General features: G+C 36.2%; 1 protein-coding gene across 2 annotated transcripts in view; it reads left to right on the top strand.

Annotated features, from left to right (window-relative positions):
* Positions 1-14,537, top strand: part of LOC135079878 (G-protein coupled receptor dmsr-1-like) — a 68,148-nt gene extending 53,611 nt beyond the window's left edge. Inside the window, exons 5-7 of one of the 2 annotated variants that reach the window (XM_063974504.1) lie at positions 941-1,043; positions 5,506-6,086; positions 14,111-14,537. In XM_063974504.1, the coding sequence (XP_063830574.1) occupies positions 941-1,043; positions 5,506-6,086; positions 14,111-14,132 (706 nt within the window). In that variant the 3' untranslated portion in view covers positions 14,133-14,537. Of the gene's footprint in view, positions 1-940; positions 1,044-5,505; positions 6,103-14,110 lie in introns of both variants that reach the window. The other variant, XM_063974503.1, reaches the window with a different exon arrangement.
* Positions 14,538-15,328: the final 791 nt, after the last annotated feature.

Below are 15,328 nucleotides of genomic sequence, written 5' to 3'. Positions count from 1 at the left end.
CCGAGACGCATTTTTTGCGCTAACCCAATATCTAGTTGGCGTTGTTGATCGAAGGATGCCTGGTAATGCTACGAACTCACAAGTAAGCAATATCATACTATTTTATGGTAAACGGCGATACTTACGTGAAAACGGAACAATATTAAATAGTATTCTTCTCGAGGCTCAGCGACTCGCTACCTATACATATAAGAATACCTACAAACTGCGGGAAAATTCGTTGACGTTCAAGCTATTTGTATTATCATTCCTGAATATTTGGTGTCAAATAATCTTTGCGAATTTTGTTATTTAGTCGTTTCAACTCTCTTTATTTTCTCTTATGTCTACAGGGGGTATAAATAAACATTTTGTTTCAATTTAAGTTTTATACTTAGTTAGATATGAGCCAAACGTCTATTGTGCAAAATTTTAATAACAAATCACATCACGTAATAATAATTGGGAAATCAGTTATTGTCAGTTTGGAAATCAGTAACGCTGCGAAGCCCGTTGTCTATTAAAACCTTAAAATGCTGCAATATCGTAATAACTGAGCCTTAAATTTCAATGTGGTTTCACTACACGGTCGTGAGTTTTTACGCGGTTTCGATATTGGTCTTATAGCACCTGAATTCCGTGCCGCCTTGATAGTATTTGGTTACATAACTTTTGAAAGGGGATCTACCACTGTTTTAGTAATACTCGTATTATAATAATATTCCTGACAAAGTTAGGGAGAAAAAGTTTTGTAATATCAGCCTATTTTATTACCTAGGTGAAATTAATTTCCTTTTCCAGCAGTTTCAATATTAATACGAGTATAAATCTTTATGAAAATGTTGACTGATCTACAATATAATAAATAAATAAATAAGCTTACAACTCACAATCTATTCATCCAGATAGATAACCACCCCGAATTTACTTTGAAGGATATTATAACGGGTTCTCTTTTCAGGTACTCGGACAGAAGCCACATCCTTTGCACGGAGAGGCGGTGCAGCATCGCCATCTTGACCAGCTTCATATTGCCTCCTATACTCTGCACGCCCACTTTCATGGTAAGTAACAAGAACATGGGAAAAACCCACCTGTCTTTCCCACCACTGCAACTCCTGTATAGCCAGTATCTACAGCAGGGGTGGCCAACCTGTCGATCGCGAATATTAGTCCAGTCGATCGTGGCAAGGCAGAAAATACTACATGATTGTGTACTAAATTATGCTGTTCCATTTAAGATTTTCAAGAAGTATGTAAGTGTTAGATTGCCCAGGGTTTCGTTAGTAAACAGTAGATCTTATGTCTAGTCAAGTTGGCCACCCCTGATCTACAGCTTCGTGTTAAGTACCAAGAACATGGGACAATCCCACCTCTCTTTCCCACCATTGCAACTCCTGTAATAGCCAGGATCTACAGCTTCGTGCTGAATACCAAGAACTTGCGACTATACCTACCTCTCTTTCCCACCACTGCAACTCCTGTATAGCCAGGATCTACAGCTTCATGCTAAGTACCAAGAACATGGGACTATTCCCACCTCTCTTTCCCACCACTGCAACTCCTGTATAGCCAGGATCTACAGCTTCGTGCTGAGTACCAAGAACATGGGTCTATTCCCACCTCTCTTTCCCACCACTGCAACTCCTGTATAGGATCTACAGCTTCGTGCTAATTACCAAGAACACGGGACTATTCCCACCTCTCTTTCCCACCACTGCAACTCCTGTATAGCCAGGATCTACAGCTTCATGCTAAGTACCAAGAACATGGGACTATTCCCACCTCTCTTTCCCACCACTGCAACTCCTGTATAGCCAGGATCTACAGCTTCGTGCTGAGTACCAAGAACATGGGTCTATTCCCACCTCTCTTTCCCACCACTGAAACTCCTGTATAGCCAGGATCTACAACTTCATGCTAAGTACCAAGAACATGGGACTATTCCCACCTCTCTTTCCCACCACTGAAACTTTTGTATAACCAGGATCTACACTGTGGTCACCAACGAAACTCAGTAGAGGTTGAGGAGTTGAAGTAACTGGTACAGATTTATCATTATCATCAGGTTATCTTATATCTACTACAGGAGCACTACCTTCTCTAATTTACCAGGAACAAATTGAAGATTTGGCCTACACTCCCCATGCTGGCAAGAAGTGTTGGAGATGATAAATTTATTTAGCTTTAAATTAATAATAACAAAAGAGAACTACATAAAAATTGTAGTTAACCACTCTAGGTTATGTTGCTCTATCTTCAAGAAAAGTAACTTTGCCAAGCAAGAAGGATCTTGAAACAACAGCTTTAACTGTGGCTTTAACAGACTTTTCTTGCAACTCACGAAGGCGAGTGAGCTTTACTTGTGTGGACGTGTACACACACATAACGATAGTGTAATGTCTATCAAACATTTTGAAAAACGAACAGTGTGCTTACCATGAGTTTACGTTAGGTGTGCTCGCTAGCGACTGCGTAAAAAAATGACATTAATTGTATGACATATTGTGCAGCGCCCCTAGCGGCTACTTTCAAGAAATAAAATCTTCATAGAGATTTTTGACGTACTCGCTAGCGAGCACACCTAACGTAAACTCATGGTAGGTACACAGTAGCGAGCCACCACACATGTAAAGCTCGAAAAAATACTCGTACTGTAGATCCCGTTTCCAATACTATGCGGTCATCGTCATTCGATATAATTCCATCTGAAACAATAAATCATTTAGTTTCCACGCTAATTAATGAGATATCATACCGACCGTAAATCACGAAAATGTATAACAATGACAAAGGGAAAGCGATAAGTGATGAGTAGTTCGTAGCTCGAGCAATAGAATGATTGGTTGCAAACAATTTACTAATTCCATTTGATTGATACGAGGATTTCGCTATTATGCGTATGCATTTCATCGCAAAGCCTCCGCAGATTCCACAAAAAATGTACTTAATTAAACCAATATTAATATTAAAAGTTGGAATTAAAAGATGGATTACTTATGTAACTCCGTCTCACAAAAACTACTAACGTGAAAAATGTTGGTGAACTTTCAATATTCGTCGTCGTCGTCTAACGTCACGGAACCGCCTATGTTTGAGTTCCACGCGAAAATATGTAGGTAGGTAATTTAAATAATTAATTTCTCCATGGGCCATTTCTTTATGGATTTCAAAAAAATATTTTAGGTCTTTTTAGTTTTGGTCTATATTTTAATTCCATTCAGTGAAATACAGGGTGTTAGGTAAATGGGTATATGAGCCGACACTAGCCCATGTTAACATGGGCATATAAATGGTATAGTGAAGTCAGAAATTTGAAATTATCATTTTATTTTTTTTTATTTTCATACTAAATAAATTTTGTAAAATCCGATTTGTATGAAAATTTAAATAATTAAAATGAAGATATAAATTTTCTGACTTCACCATACCATTTATATGCCCATGTTAACATGGACTAGTGTCGGCTCATATACCCATTTACCTAACACCCTGTATAATGTTTTCTGAAACTTCTTCATACGTCTTACTACATTTGTTTTTATTTCTCGTCGTATTGTCGTGTGCAAGCTGTAAAACACCTTTAAAATTCTATTTAACTTGCACAACCTATATTTCACTCGAGTATTCAACCTGAATCTATCCTAACCCTTTCAGCCCAGCCGAACACAATTGTGACGTTAGTTTAAAGAAAAATTTTGGCGGTATTTTAAGGCGTAAGTGATCGGGCCCACAGCCGCACGATTGTGACGGATATGCTCTATCTATTGGTGTGAGTAAGATAGCCAGCAAGCGCCGCGAAGTTCAAATTAAAACGGGTTCATTTTGCCGTTGCTCTTGTTTGGGGTATCGCTGCGTGTGAGTGAATCTAATTACATTAAAATTATGTTATTGCTATGTTATTATTGTGATTTATAGTTAATTATGAACTGTTTTACGTAACAGTCAATAAATTTGTTTGTATTTTTGGTAAATTTTCAAGAAAAAGTGTCACAGAAGTATTAAGTCACAATTGTATCACTGCGGGCCCAACTAGGTACTACATTGCAATGGCTAGATCATTATTTTTCCTTAATTACGGTACAATTGGGGAGTAACTGGAACAGTATAGCATGGTAGATGTTCATGAGGCATGTGTGCAAGATTGGAAGATTCTTACTCCTCCAAGAATGATGCTCCACTCTCATCTTTGAGGGCAACCCCCAATCAAAGTGACGGCAAATGGACGAAAAAAAAGATTTCGTGGCAAGACTACTAGTCAAGCTCAAGATAATTAAAGTAATGAACAGCCCAAATCATTTGCGGAGTACTCAGAAATTTATTTTAAAGTCAATCTGTTTGTAAAGTTTGCTATCGCTGCTGCGCTATATTACATGGCCGAAAAGGGCCAGCAAATGAAATCACAATGTACATCTAATGAAATCCAAATAATCTTTGGGGTTCATGGGACTATGAATTGCATTAAATGCCCTCGAATTAAAATGTTTTGTATTGTGACTTTGAATGAGTTGGGCCCACGTTGATACAATTGTACGCCCCCTGAAAAACCATGAAAACAACATAGGACCACTGAAAATGTTCAATTTTCATTTTCTCTGATCCCCAAAGATAATGAATATCGAGTTTTTTTATTACTACCTTGTTTAGTTTCGTCGTGGGTCTGAAAGGGCTAAAGGAGCTTATGCAATATCGCAAAGGAACTTTGGTTATAAGTAAATTCTTTGAAAATAACGTGCGAAATTTAATTTTAAAACTCGTTTGAATTCAATTTAATATTTATCTAGCGAGTGAAATATTGAACGTTATTGTATTCTGTACTCGTGATTAGGTTTTCATTTTTAAAAGGAATCGTCTTAGTAGTTATGAATGGTTGCGTTGTTTAAAAATACCTATGCGTTCAAATGCAAACCCACTGCAAACTCGTTAGCATTACATCAAACCCTAGTGGTTTTTAAAGCTATATGTATAAATGTAATTGTCCCAATGTAACTGTCTTTTAGTTGTTAAATAAATTTAAAAAAAATGTTTTTATTGATGATGATTACTTTAGTATCGCAGTTATAAAAATCCATTTCGAATCTATGAAAGAACTTTCGCTTAAAATAAGTACAGATGAAACAGCTTAGGCGTTAAAACCACACAGACAAGGTAGATATAAATAAACTTTACGAATATTCAACTAGGCACTGCGTTCTCTTTTTATGCCAAACAGCTATCTAGGTATTTAGAAAAGTTCTCATAAGTCGGTGATGTCCAATAGCCTACCGTTATAATTTGTAACACAAAAATCATGTACCTAAACAGTTTACGAAAATGGTATTACAGAATATTTATTACCTACCCTGCAGACGATGCACATCAAGTATATTTGTAATATTTATGCGATTTTGCTCCATTTCCAGTCTGATATGCTCGCATGTAAATTCATGACTCACATAAAATGAATTTGTAACCAAATTGCAACTCAATTGCATCTATTTACCATACAATATTAATTAACATCGAATGCATTGCCTTTGTCCGCAGGTATTTGACATTCACACGAAGAATGTGACGGACATCAACGGAAACCCCGACATAGCTTACCACGTCGATTCTGACTACGAAGGCACCCTATACCAGGCGAACTTCTGGGTACACGCGGTTCTGATCAAGCTGCTGCCTTGTTCGATCCTAACCGTCATCAGTATATGGCTGATCAGAGCGTTATACAACGCAAATCAGCACCAGAAGCTATTGAGGAACTATAACAACTGCCCAGCAGCCGAGAAGATGATTAAACGTCAGAACAAAGCAGACAAAAGAACTGACAGAACGACAAAGATGTTGCTAGCAGTTCTGCTTCTGTTCCTGGTTACAGAGCTGCCCCAAGGGATATTGGGTCTTATGAGTGGGTTATTAGGGTGGTGTTTCTTCAAAGGCTGTTACAACCTGTTCGGGGAACTGATGGATTTCTTGGCGCTGCTGAACGGGGCGATCAACTTCGTGCTGTATTGTTCTATGTCGAGGCAGTTCAGGCAGACCTTCAGGCAGCTGATCCTGCAGCCGCCGCTCGCCAGGTTCATCCCTACAAACGTGTCGCATACGGATTCTCACAACCAGAACACGTATGTATTGCAAACGGTCCGTTGTTCACTGATTAACATTATTTGTTGCATGCTGTTTAGATTTAAAACAGAACCCTTAACTTAATTATTTATGTATTTGTATGTATTCCTTGTTCATTATGCATAAGTACAGTCAGCGTTAAAAATCTGTTATTGATTCATTTACCTTTAATGCCGCATTTACACTATCGTGCTCGCCTCGTCACTCGCCGAAAGTATCGTATACCTACGGGCGTCGTCGCGAACGATACAAACATGGAAGTAAGAATGAACATCAATTGCATTCTAATACATAAGTTATATATTTTTTTTAATGCTGATTGTATTTACCAGTTTATATTAATTAAAATATCTGCATGATATCGTAATCACTTAATATTAACAAAACTCAAGCAATCAAAAACAAAAAATACCCTTCAGAAACACTACTTTATCAAAAGCTTAACAATGAGTTTCCAGTTAGTTATAAGAAATTATTAATGCTGAGAATAAGTAATTGCTAAGAAAGTTAATTAATAACATGTACCAGACATCTTCCAAGATAAACTCTCAAATTATTATTAAATATTTTAATATCATAATGAAAGGGATTCACAACTTAACTACTTACTTAAATAAATACGACTTTTTAATCAGCCCTATAGATAACGACAGCTCAGCAAGGTAAAACACCTTACCTCTTAAGTAAATAGCAATAATAAAAAATGCTGTTCTGCAATAAAAAAAAATCTCATATGCCGTGGACTGTATCTACCTATAAAGCTTTGGACGAGTCCATTATGGCTGAATCAGGATAAACTTTTCAATTTAACCAAACTATAAACAGTTGCCGAACTCTGAACAATTTACTTACTTTCGTACCTATTTAATCCTTCAAGCTCCGCAAATCTAGACACATAGTAATCAATTGTTACGCGGCAGCCGGCTACCGCTTGGGGGCTAAGAGGTTAAATGTAAAATCAAAAGTCGTCCAATGAACAATGTGTTTGCTATTAACTCGATAAGCAACATCACACTAATATTATAAAGGCGAAAGTTTGTGAGTGTGTATGTTTGTTACTTCTTCACGTCTAAACAGCTGGAGAGATTTTAATAAAATGGTATGGAGTTAGCTGACGCCCTCGATTACACATAGGCTACGTTTTACCGCGGGTAACACCGCGGGGCACAGCTAGTTATCAATAAACCAGCGTCACACTTTAAGCCTGTGGTTTGTCACAACTATGTGGACTCAAAAGACAATGTAGTATTAATTACATATCTCTCTCTATCTCCTTTACTCATGCCATGTTGCTCTTATGAGAGAGAGTGACAGATAGAGTCTAAAATACAAACGTCACGCACAAAACTGCCTTCCTCGTTCTCAAGTATTTGGAAAATGTCACGTTCGTGAAATACGAGAAGAGTGAACCCTATTCAAAGGCAATAAGGTTCTGGAAAACAAGTCCCAATCCCGACTAAAATAAAGTGGCGGTAAAGGAATAATGTATTCGTAAATGTTTTGTTTAAGTTCTTTTCCTATGATCGCTTTACCTTTTTTGAGTGCTTTTGTCTAAATCCTTGGATTGTCACAAAGAGATTTTATGCTGTGTATCCTCTATTCGCTGACCCATATAGTATAATAGATTACAATGCTTTATAAAAGGACAGTTTGTGAGGATGGATGTATATCCATATGTTTTAGTTTTCACGCGGTGTTTATTGTTAATTCTTCATGCAACTGCAAAACAATTTTTTTTATTAAAAAGTACTAGCGGCCGCCCGCGACTTCGTATGCGTGGATCTCGTTTTACCCTCTTAGGAATGAATTTTGCAAAATCCTGTCTTAGTGAGCACCTACGTTCTAAAAGGAACCCCCATGCATAATTTGAGACTCCTAGCACTTGTACTTAGTTTCTGAGAGAGATTTCGTTATGAGTGAGTGAATGAGTCAGTGACCTTTCGCTTTTATAGATATATGTAGATACCAGATAAATATGGTTACAGGCTATCGCCTACAACCTGAGTATGAAGGCATATCAAGCTGAATATTGTGGCACCTTAAAATAACAAAGTTTGATGCCTGTACATTAATGGTATGACTTTTACATGAAAACCGAAAAAATCTTGCCAAGGGACACTATGTAAATGCGGTGACTCAACCGTCACTCAGTTTGCTCACCGTGACCGTAAACATCTGTCGAAATGACTAATGGACGGTAATGGAAGACCCCCCCCCCCCCTTTCCCCCACTGGTCAAACGCTATGACTGAAATACGCGTGTTTGCTACTTGAAGCGTTTGGGAAGTCAATGAAGTGACATTAATTTATTATTTCGCTTAAATCCTTCCTACTTCCTACTAATATTAAAAATGAGAAAGTGTGTATGGATGTCTGGTTGTTTGTTACTCTTTCACGCAAAAACTACTGAACGGATTTTGATGAAACTTTACAGTATTATTGTTTATAACATATAGGCTATAATTTATGACGATCTGTGACAAACTAAATTTCACGCGGGGGAAGCCGCGGGCAAAAGCTACTAAAGAATAAAAAAATGGTTACTGTTATCATCCGATAGAATTATAATAACGTAAAATAAATATTACAATAGCAAATAAGTACTCAACTACTCTGGTAGTCTAGTATCACAAAAATGGCAATATCCCTGGAACATAGAGTAGTCATTGTCTCCTGCTGTTTTCTTATTATTGTTATGCTGCAACATAAAAGTAAAAAAGTATTTATTACTAAAAGACTATAATCACATTGTACAAATTATTCTGGCGGTCTCTGCACTAAGCAGGAAAGCTTGTATCGCAGCAGCCAATAAGTACGAACAATTACCTTAAAAATAATGACATCGGTCTTGATAGGACGGACATGTTTAAAAACTAATTAGGCTTAACATTTATAATGTGTTAAAATATAATTTATATAAATCTGTTCGAAATAAATATTAATGACATGACATAGCTTTGGTTTAGAAAAACTAATAACAATAACATACAAATTGTATTATTTAAAACATAATTAACTACTTACTTGTATTTTGTATGTGTTAAGTGTTTGCAAGTAAATGATTAGGTAATTTATCTATCTAAAAATCTCTACTTAGGTATAAAAATACCGATGCTTAAAATACTTGTGAGTTTTGTTTCTTTTAGAATGATAACAGAATTATTTATTGGATTCAAATTAAATTAAAATGAAATATTAATAGCAAACAAGAGGCTATTTATTACTTTTTGATAATTGACATCTTTTCCCAGAAACGAATACCAACAGTTTATTAATTTAATATAATTTTCGAGCTAGTACGTACACAGTAAATCACACTGATTCGATTCGTTGTAAATAATTATAAATATATTTTAATTAAATCACGAAAGCAAACGTAATTGAACTTTTCCTAGAACTGATAATTTTAGAAGATAATTTAAAAGTATGAGCACGATAAATAATACTATCATGGAATTGGACGATGAAAGTTGGGAATGTTAATATACGGAGTGACTTTGCAATCAGTGTCCAAATTTTTAGGAGCGACTCAGAATCAATCGATTTACGCAAAGAAAACAAAAATGTTTTTTCATATTTTAATTATTTTTGTCCGGTGCGTGCGGTTTCAAAATAAGTTACTCCTTAAAATTTGGATACTGATCGCAAAGTCACCCTGTGTAGTTTTCCAAAATTACAACATCGACCCATTAAATTTTCAACAAATTATAATCAAGCAAGATTCCATAACAACATTTACCATCCACATTGTTAACATAGTAAGTAACCTAAAATCTTTTAACAAATAAAATTCCACATCACGTAGGCGAGAACAACGCGTAAACCGAATAGCACCGAATGCCCAATTAAAAAAAAACTAGTCCGCTTTGAAAAAAATATTTTTGTGTTAGGTGGCCCATTTATCGAGAAGGCTATAACATCATGTTACGACTAAAAGCAACGCGGAGCTTCAATGTAATATTGGGAAAACGTGAAAAATATTCAAACCATTTTTACGCGTACACAGTTAGTTAAAAAAAACAGATAATAGAGAAAAGTTTTAAACTTTTAGTTTTTTAACTTATTTTCCAAAGATTTAAGAGGATTTCACTAACCGCCTTACGTTATTATAGAGACAAGATTTCACACGTGCAAAGCCGCCAATAGAATATAATTGTAATGTAATTATTAATGAAATTGAAGATCAATTATACGGTATTCAAGTCTCAAAGACGTTAGAGGTTTGTGTATTAAATTGTAAACTTATAAATCCTTATAGGAACCCGAGCGGGGAACTACACGAGTTCAAATACACAGGGAATTAACACTAAACTTAACTAAATTTCCTCTAAGTACCAATCATAAACAGGAGTTTCAACGCCCTGGAAACTTAACAGGTGCTATCATTGATCTTCCAAGTTCAAGAGAAACCGAATTGAATTGATTGAACTACTAACTAATAGGTACCCTTAGCAATATAATAATTGGTAACAAGTATTAATTAGCAATTTAACACTATTAATACCTACTTTAATAACCCTATTGGATTGGAGCCATAGTGGATCCCGTTTCACCCCCTTAGGGATGGAGTTTCGTAAAATCTGCTTTTCAAGTTTATAGGTTATAGTTTCTGAGATTGATTGATGAGTCAGTCAGACAATCAGTGACCTTTAGCTTTTATGCAACTCAGCCTGTGTATTATTTTTCCTTATTCTTTTGTGATACGTCGACAGATTTTATGAGCGTAACATGAGCGTTTGACAGGCCTGTTGTGATATTAATAACTGCTTACAACACAATGTTTATCGTCACTTATAACTAACAAAAATATTATTCCTCGGAAACAACGTAATCAGTTACGCATTTAAGAGGGAAGAGGACGATATTTAGTTACACGTTTTGTTTTGTTGTCTCCAGGATAATAACATCAGGGCAAATGGATGCGTAAGGTGGTGTCTATGACCTTCTTCTATCTCTATTTACGACAAAATTCATATTATAATGGGTTTAGCGATTAGGTAGCTATGAAAATAGAATAGACAAAAATACTTTCGCATGTATGCATAGTACGTATTAGGCTATACCCTTTTTTAGTCCAGTAGAATTAGCTTTTAAATCGGAAATAATTCCTACAAAAGATTTTATTGCTTTAATGGCTTCATTGGTTGCCCTTTAAGACTCTCCTAGCTTTTCGACTTCGACGGAGTTGTGCTTAAGTGGTGGGGGCCCCCGAAAGGGGCGCTTTTTCGGTTTTCCGATTATATCGCGTAAAGGACTTACCCTATCGAAAAGTGGTCTTCCTGACGGTTGAAGGGCATTTAATCCTGCATTAAATAAGACCAAATTCATATTTTTTGGACAAACCGTTCTCGTGCAAATGTTCGGCAAAGTAGAAAATATGTGTATAATTAATGACCCTCTCCACGTCCAATAGCTCGTCACCCGTATGCTCCCAAGCCTTGTAAAAGGTCGCCTTAACCAGCGTATCCCTGTCTAGACTCACAAGTTGGATTCGCTTATCCTTGTTCGTTCCAGCCGTTCCTTAACTGCGGTTGCTGCACCTCTTCCTGGCACTCTCCTAAACGACTCTGTGTTACCTACTGTGGCTGCCCCTCTTCCTTGTACCCTCCTGTACGATTGCATTGCTTAGCCATATGCTTGGTCTAAGGTTCGACGCCACAAAATCAACTTCGTACGCGTGAAAATAGTTTAAATACTATTTTCCGTGCTTGCAACATTTTTCTTTACTGCTTCGCCTCTATTAGTCGTAGAGTGATTGTATATATCCTATAGCCTTCTTCAATTTATGAGCTATTCAACACAAAAATAATTATTTCAATCAAACTAGTAATTCTTGAGATTAGCGCGTTCAAACAAACAAACAAAAAACTCTTCAGCGTTTTAATATGAACTTGTTGTTGTTGATTTTTGGCGTCGAACCTTAGACCAGGCATACGGCTAGGCAACGTAGTCGTGCAGGAGGATACAAAGAAGAGGAGCAGCCACAGTAGGTAACACAGAGTCGTTCAGGTGAGTGCCAGGAAGAGGTGCAGCAACCGCAGTTAAGGAACGGCTGGGACGAACAAGGATAGGCGCATCCAGCTCGTAAGCCTTGATAGGGTTACACTGGTTGAGGCGCTCCTTTTCAAGACTTGGAAGCCTGTGGGTAACGAGCCATTGGACGTGGAGAGGGTAATTAATTATACACATATTTTCTACTTTGCCGAACATTTGCACGAGAACGGTTTGTTCAAAACATATGAATTTGGTCTTATTTAATGCAGGATTAAATGCCCTTCAACCGTCAGGAAGACCACTTTTCGATAGGGTAAGTCCTTTACGCGGTATAACCGGAAAACCGAAAAAGCGCCCCTTTCCGGGCCCCCCACCACTTAAGCACAACTCCGTCGAAGTCGAAAACCTAGGAGAGTCTTAATGGGCAACCAATGAAGCCGTTAAAGCAAGTAAATCTTTTGTTTGAATTATTTCCGATTTAATCAATTTTTGTGTTTAATTCTACTGGCCTATTTTGTATGAAGGAGTAACAAACATTATCATAACAAACTATTGAGTCCTGATTGAATAAGTTTAAAATATTAATAAGTATGAGTGCACACAACAATAAATAAGAGATAACGATAGGTATTGTAAAATGATAAGTAATCTTAAGTAAATTCTAATTCTTCCTGTCGATAAAATACAACTTCATGGCCTAAAAATCTCTACGACAAAACAATTGACACAAAATTTGTCTATGACGCAGTGAACTGAATACTTGACCTCGTCGGACTGGAGATTGTTAAATTAAATGGATGATTTTTTTCAATAGTAGACCAACGATCTCAAGAAGATGGCGCGATGGCTGCGACCGTGTATTAATTTATTTAAAAGATTACTATTTTGACTACAAGATTAAAAAATAAAAGGATATTCTAAGAGCAAATATCAAACCGATTAGAGAGAATCGCAATTTATTCCTTTCCAAAGACTCCCGAAATTGTTTTAAAACTCAATTACTTCCATAACGTCGCCAGGAAAAGCTTTCCATTATTTTAGCGTAATGTTATTAGGAAAATAATATTGTTGCTAAGAAGACGAACGCAAAATTAAAGCATGTTAGCAATCACAATAAAGTGTTACTTTTATTAAATTAATAAATACCATATATGTCGGTACCAGACGAAAGCACTCAAATGCTATAAAGGCTACTTCAAATTAGACGCGTGAAGAAGTGCTGCAGATATTTTTTTCATACAATTTTAAGCAGTTGCAGGGCCACTACCAATATGACACTGTGACAAAGACGTGCGGTTGTTACGCTCATAGATATAGTATGAAAATTATAGAACTAGCGCTTTTAACTCAGTCAATGAAACACACGGAATTTTTGGAATGTTAAATGTGCTTCAGATTTGTATGCTCTGTCACGTCATAATTATGTCAAATTCACCCCTTCCGTACCGCTCACAGGCACAGGCCGTGCCACAGTAGCGCCATTGCAGCGCTTCCTCACCAGTGTTGCCAGAAGGTTACTTTCGTAACCTTTTAGGTTACACTAATGAAACGGTTACTTTTAGGTGATTTTTCAGAAATTGTAGAATTAACTTTTACAGGTTATTCAGTAAAAAATATTAATAGTGACAATTTAAAAATTATGTCATAAACTGCATTTAAACATGAATTTGATTTATTATTTGTTAAAAAAATGAGTTTTAGCGAATGGAATGTTTTTGTATAATAAAACGCAAATCCAGGAAACGTTTTTATACGACCGGTCACTTTTCGGTCATCATGGAATGGTCAAAATTTCGAATTTAGGTAAAAGATAGATAGATAGATTGATGATTATTCATTTTCGCTCCGCACCCCTTTTAGGTTACTTTTTATTCAAGAAGGTTACATTTTTTTATATTTCTGGTAATTTCTGACAAGACCCGACTGCAACACTGTTCCTCACGCGTCTAAAAAGGCGCCCTTACACTTTTCTGTTTCACTCCCAGCTGATTTCAATTTTAACCTTTTAAATGTAATTTTACTTGTTCCAGAGTAAAAACTTCAATTCCATGAGGGCGACTGATAAAGGCGCAGAATCCTATGGTATGCGAACAATTCCTGTGAGCACGAGTGTCTGCGCTACGTAGGATCGCTACGCCGTAGCACCTACATATCCGTGAATTTACTACGACGTAGTAGTACTACGAGTCTTGCTACGGTTCCGCGATGAAAGAGTGGCAATTTTATGTAGTGATGTTACAGTCAAAACTCATAATCGGTCAAAACCACTTTTGACCGCAAAAATCAGTCAAAAGTGGTTTTGACTAAGAGCATCAGTCGAAACCTGATAATTAATATGAGTTTTTACTGTAACAGTGACATGTTTACTTCCTGATAACTTGTAAGGGTCGTTCATATGTGACTTAATGGTTATTAGGATATTTGCATTTATAAGCTAAATATCTAAAACGCGATTTTTCACTTGAATGAATTTACTGCCTTAGATGGGATTTAAACCCATAAAAATTCTCTGAGCTATATACACATTGGTAAACTTATCAAAATGTTCAAGTGAGCAGTGTTTATACCAGAAAGATCATTTCAGGCAGTCTATTTTTAAGTGGAAAGTAATGTTTTAAGTAGTGTCTAAGTTCAGCTTTAGACTTAAATTATTTTATGAACAAAATGAAGATTATAACTCTCCGTGCGCTTGAGAATGCGAGAGGGAGAAAAAAACAACTTTTGAACTTGGTCAATTCAATTTTAATCCATTAATAAAGCACAGATAAAAGCACATCAAGCTTTACGCTGTGGCATATTATTCAGTCGTAATAAGAGCGATTTTTAAACAAAAATGTATAGGAGATGTGCTGTTTACTGTACTATTTATGCCCGTTGTTCAATTGAGGCTTCAACTATGCCATAATTATTAATAATTATGTCATGAAAATATTAATAATTATAAATCATTGATGTGAAGAACTGAATATGACTATGATGTATAATATGTGTTGTTTTATGTGAAGAAAAGATGTAGGTTTATTGATAAAATCGCGCTAGTAGTTAGACACGATACAAATAATACCTGGTCTACTAATACTTCTCTCTCCTAATAAGCTTGGTAATTTTTTTAAATAGGACAGATGTTTTCTTAATGTTAAACTTGATATCATAGATAGATAATTTTCACATTTCAAAATAAGCTAAGAAACTATCACCCGTTTTCACAAACGATGCTTGCTTAAGTAAAGCAGCAGATCGAACGCACC

This window comes from Ostrinia nubilalis, chromosome 17, assembly GCF_963855985.1.
Source record: "Ostrinia nubilalis chromosome 17, ilOstNubi1.1, whole genome shotgun sequence".
In the NCBI taxonomy this organism is placed as follows: Eukaryota; Metazoa; Arthropoda; class Insecta; order Lepidoptera; family Crambidae; genus Ostrinia; species Ostrinia nubilalis.
The sequence above is the reverse complement of the archived record's forward strand: the minus strand, read 5'-3'. Positions and strand labels throughout refer to the sequence as shown.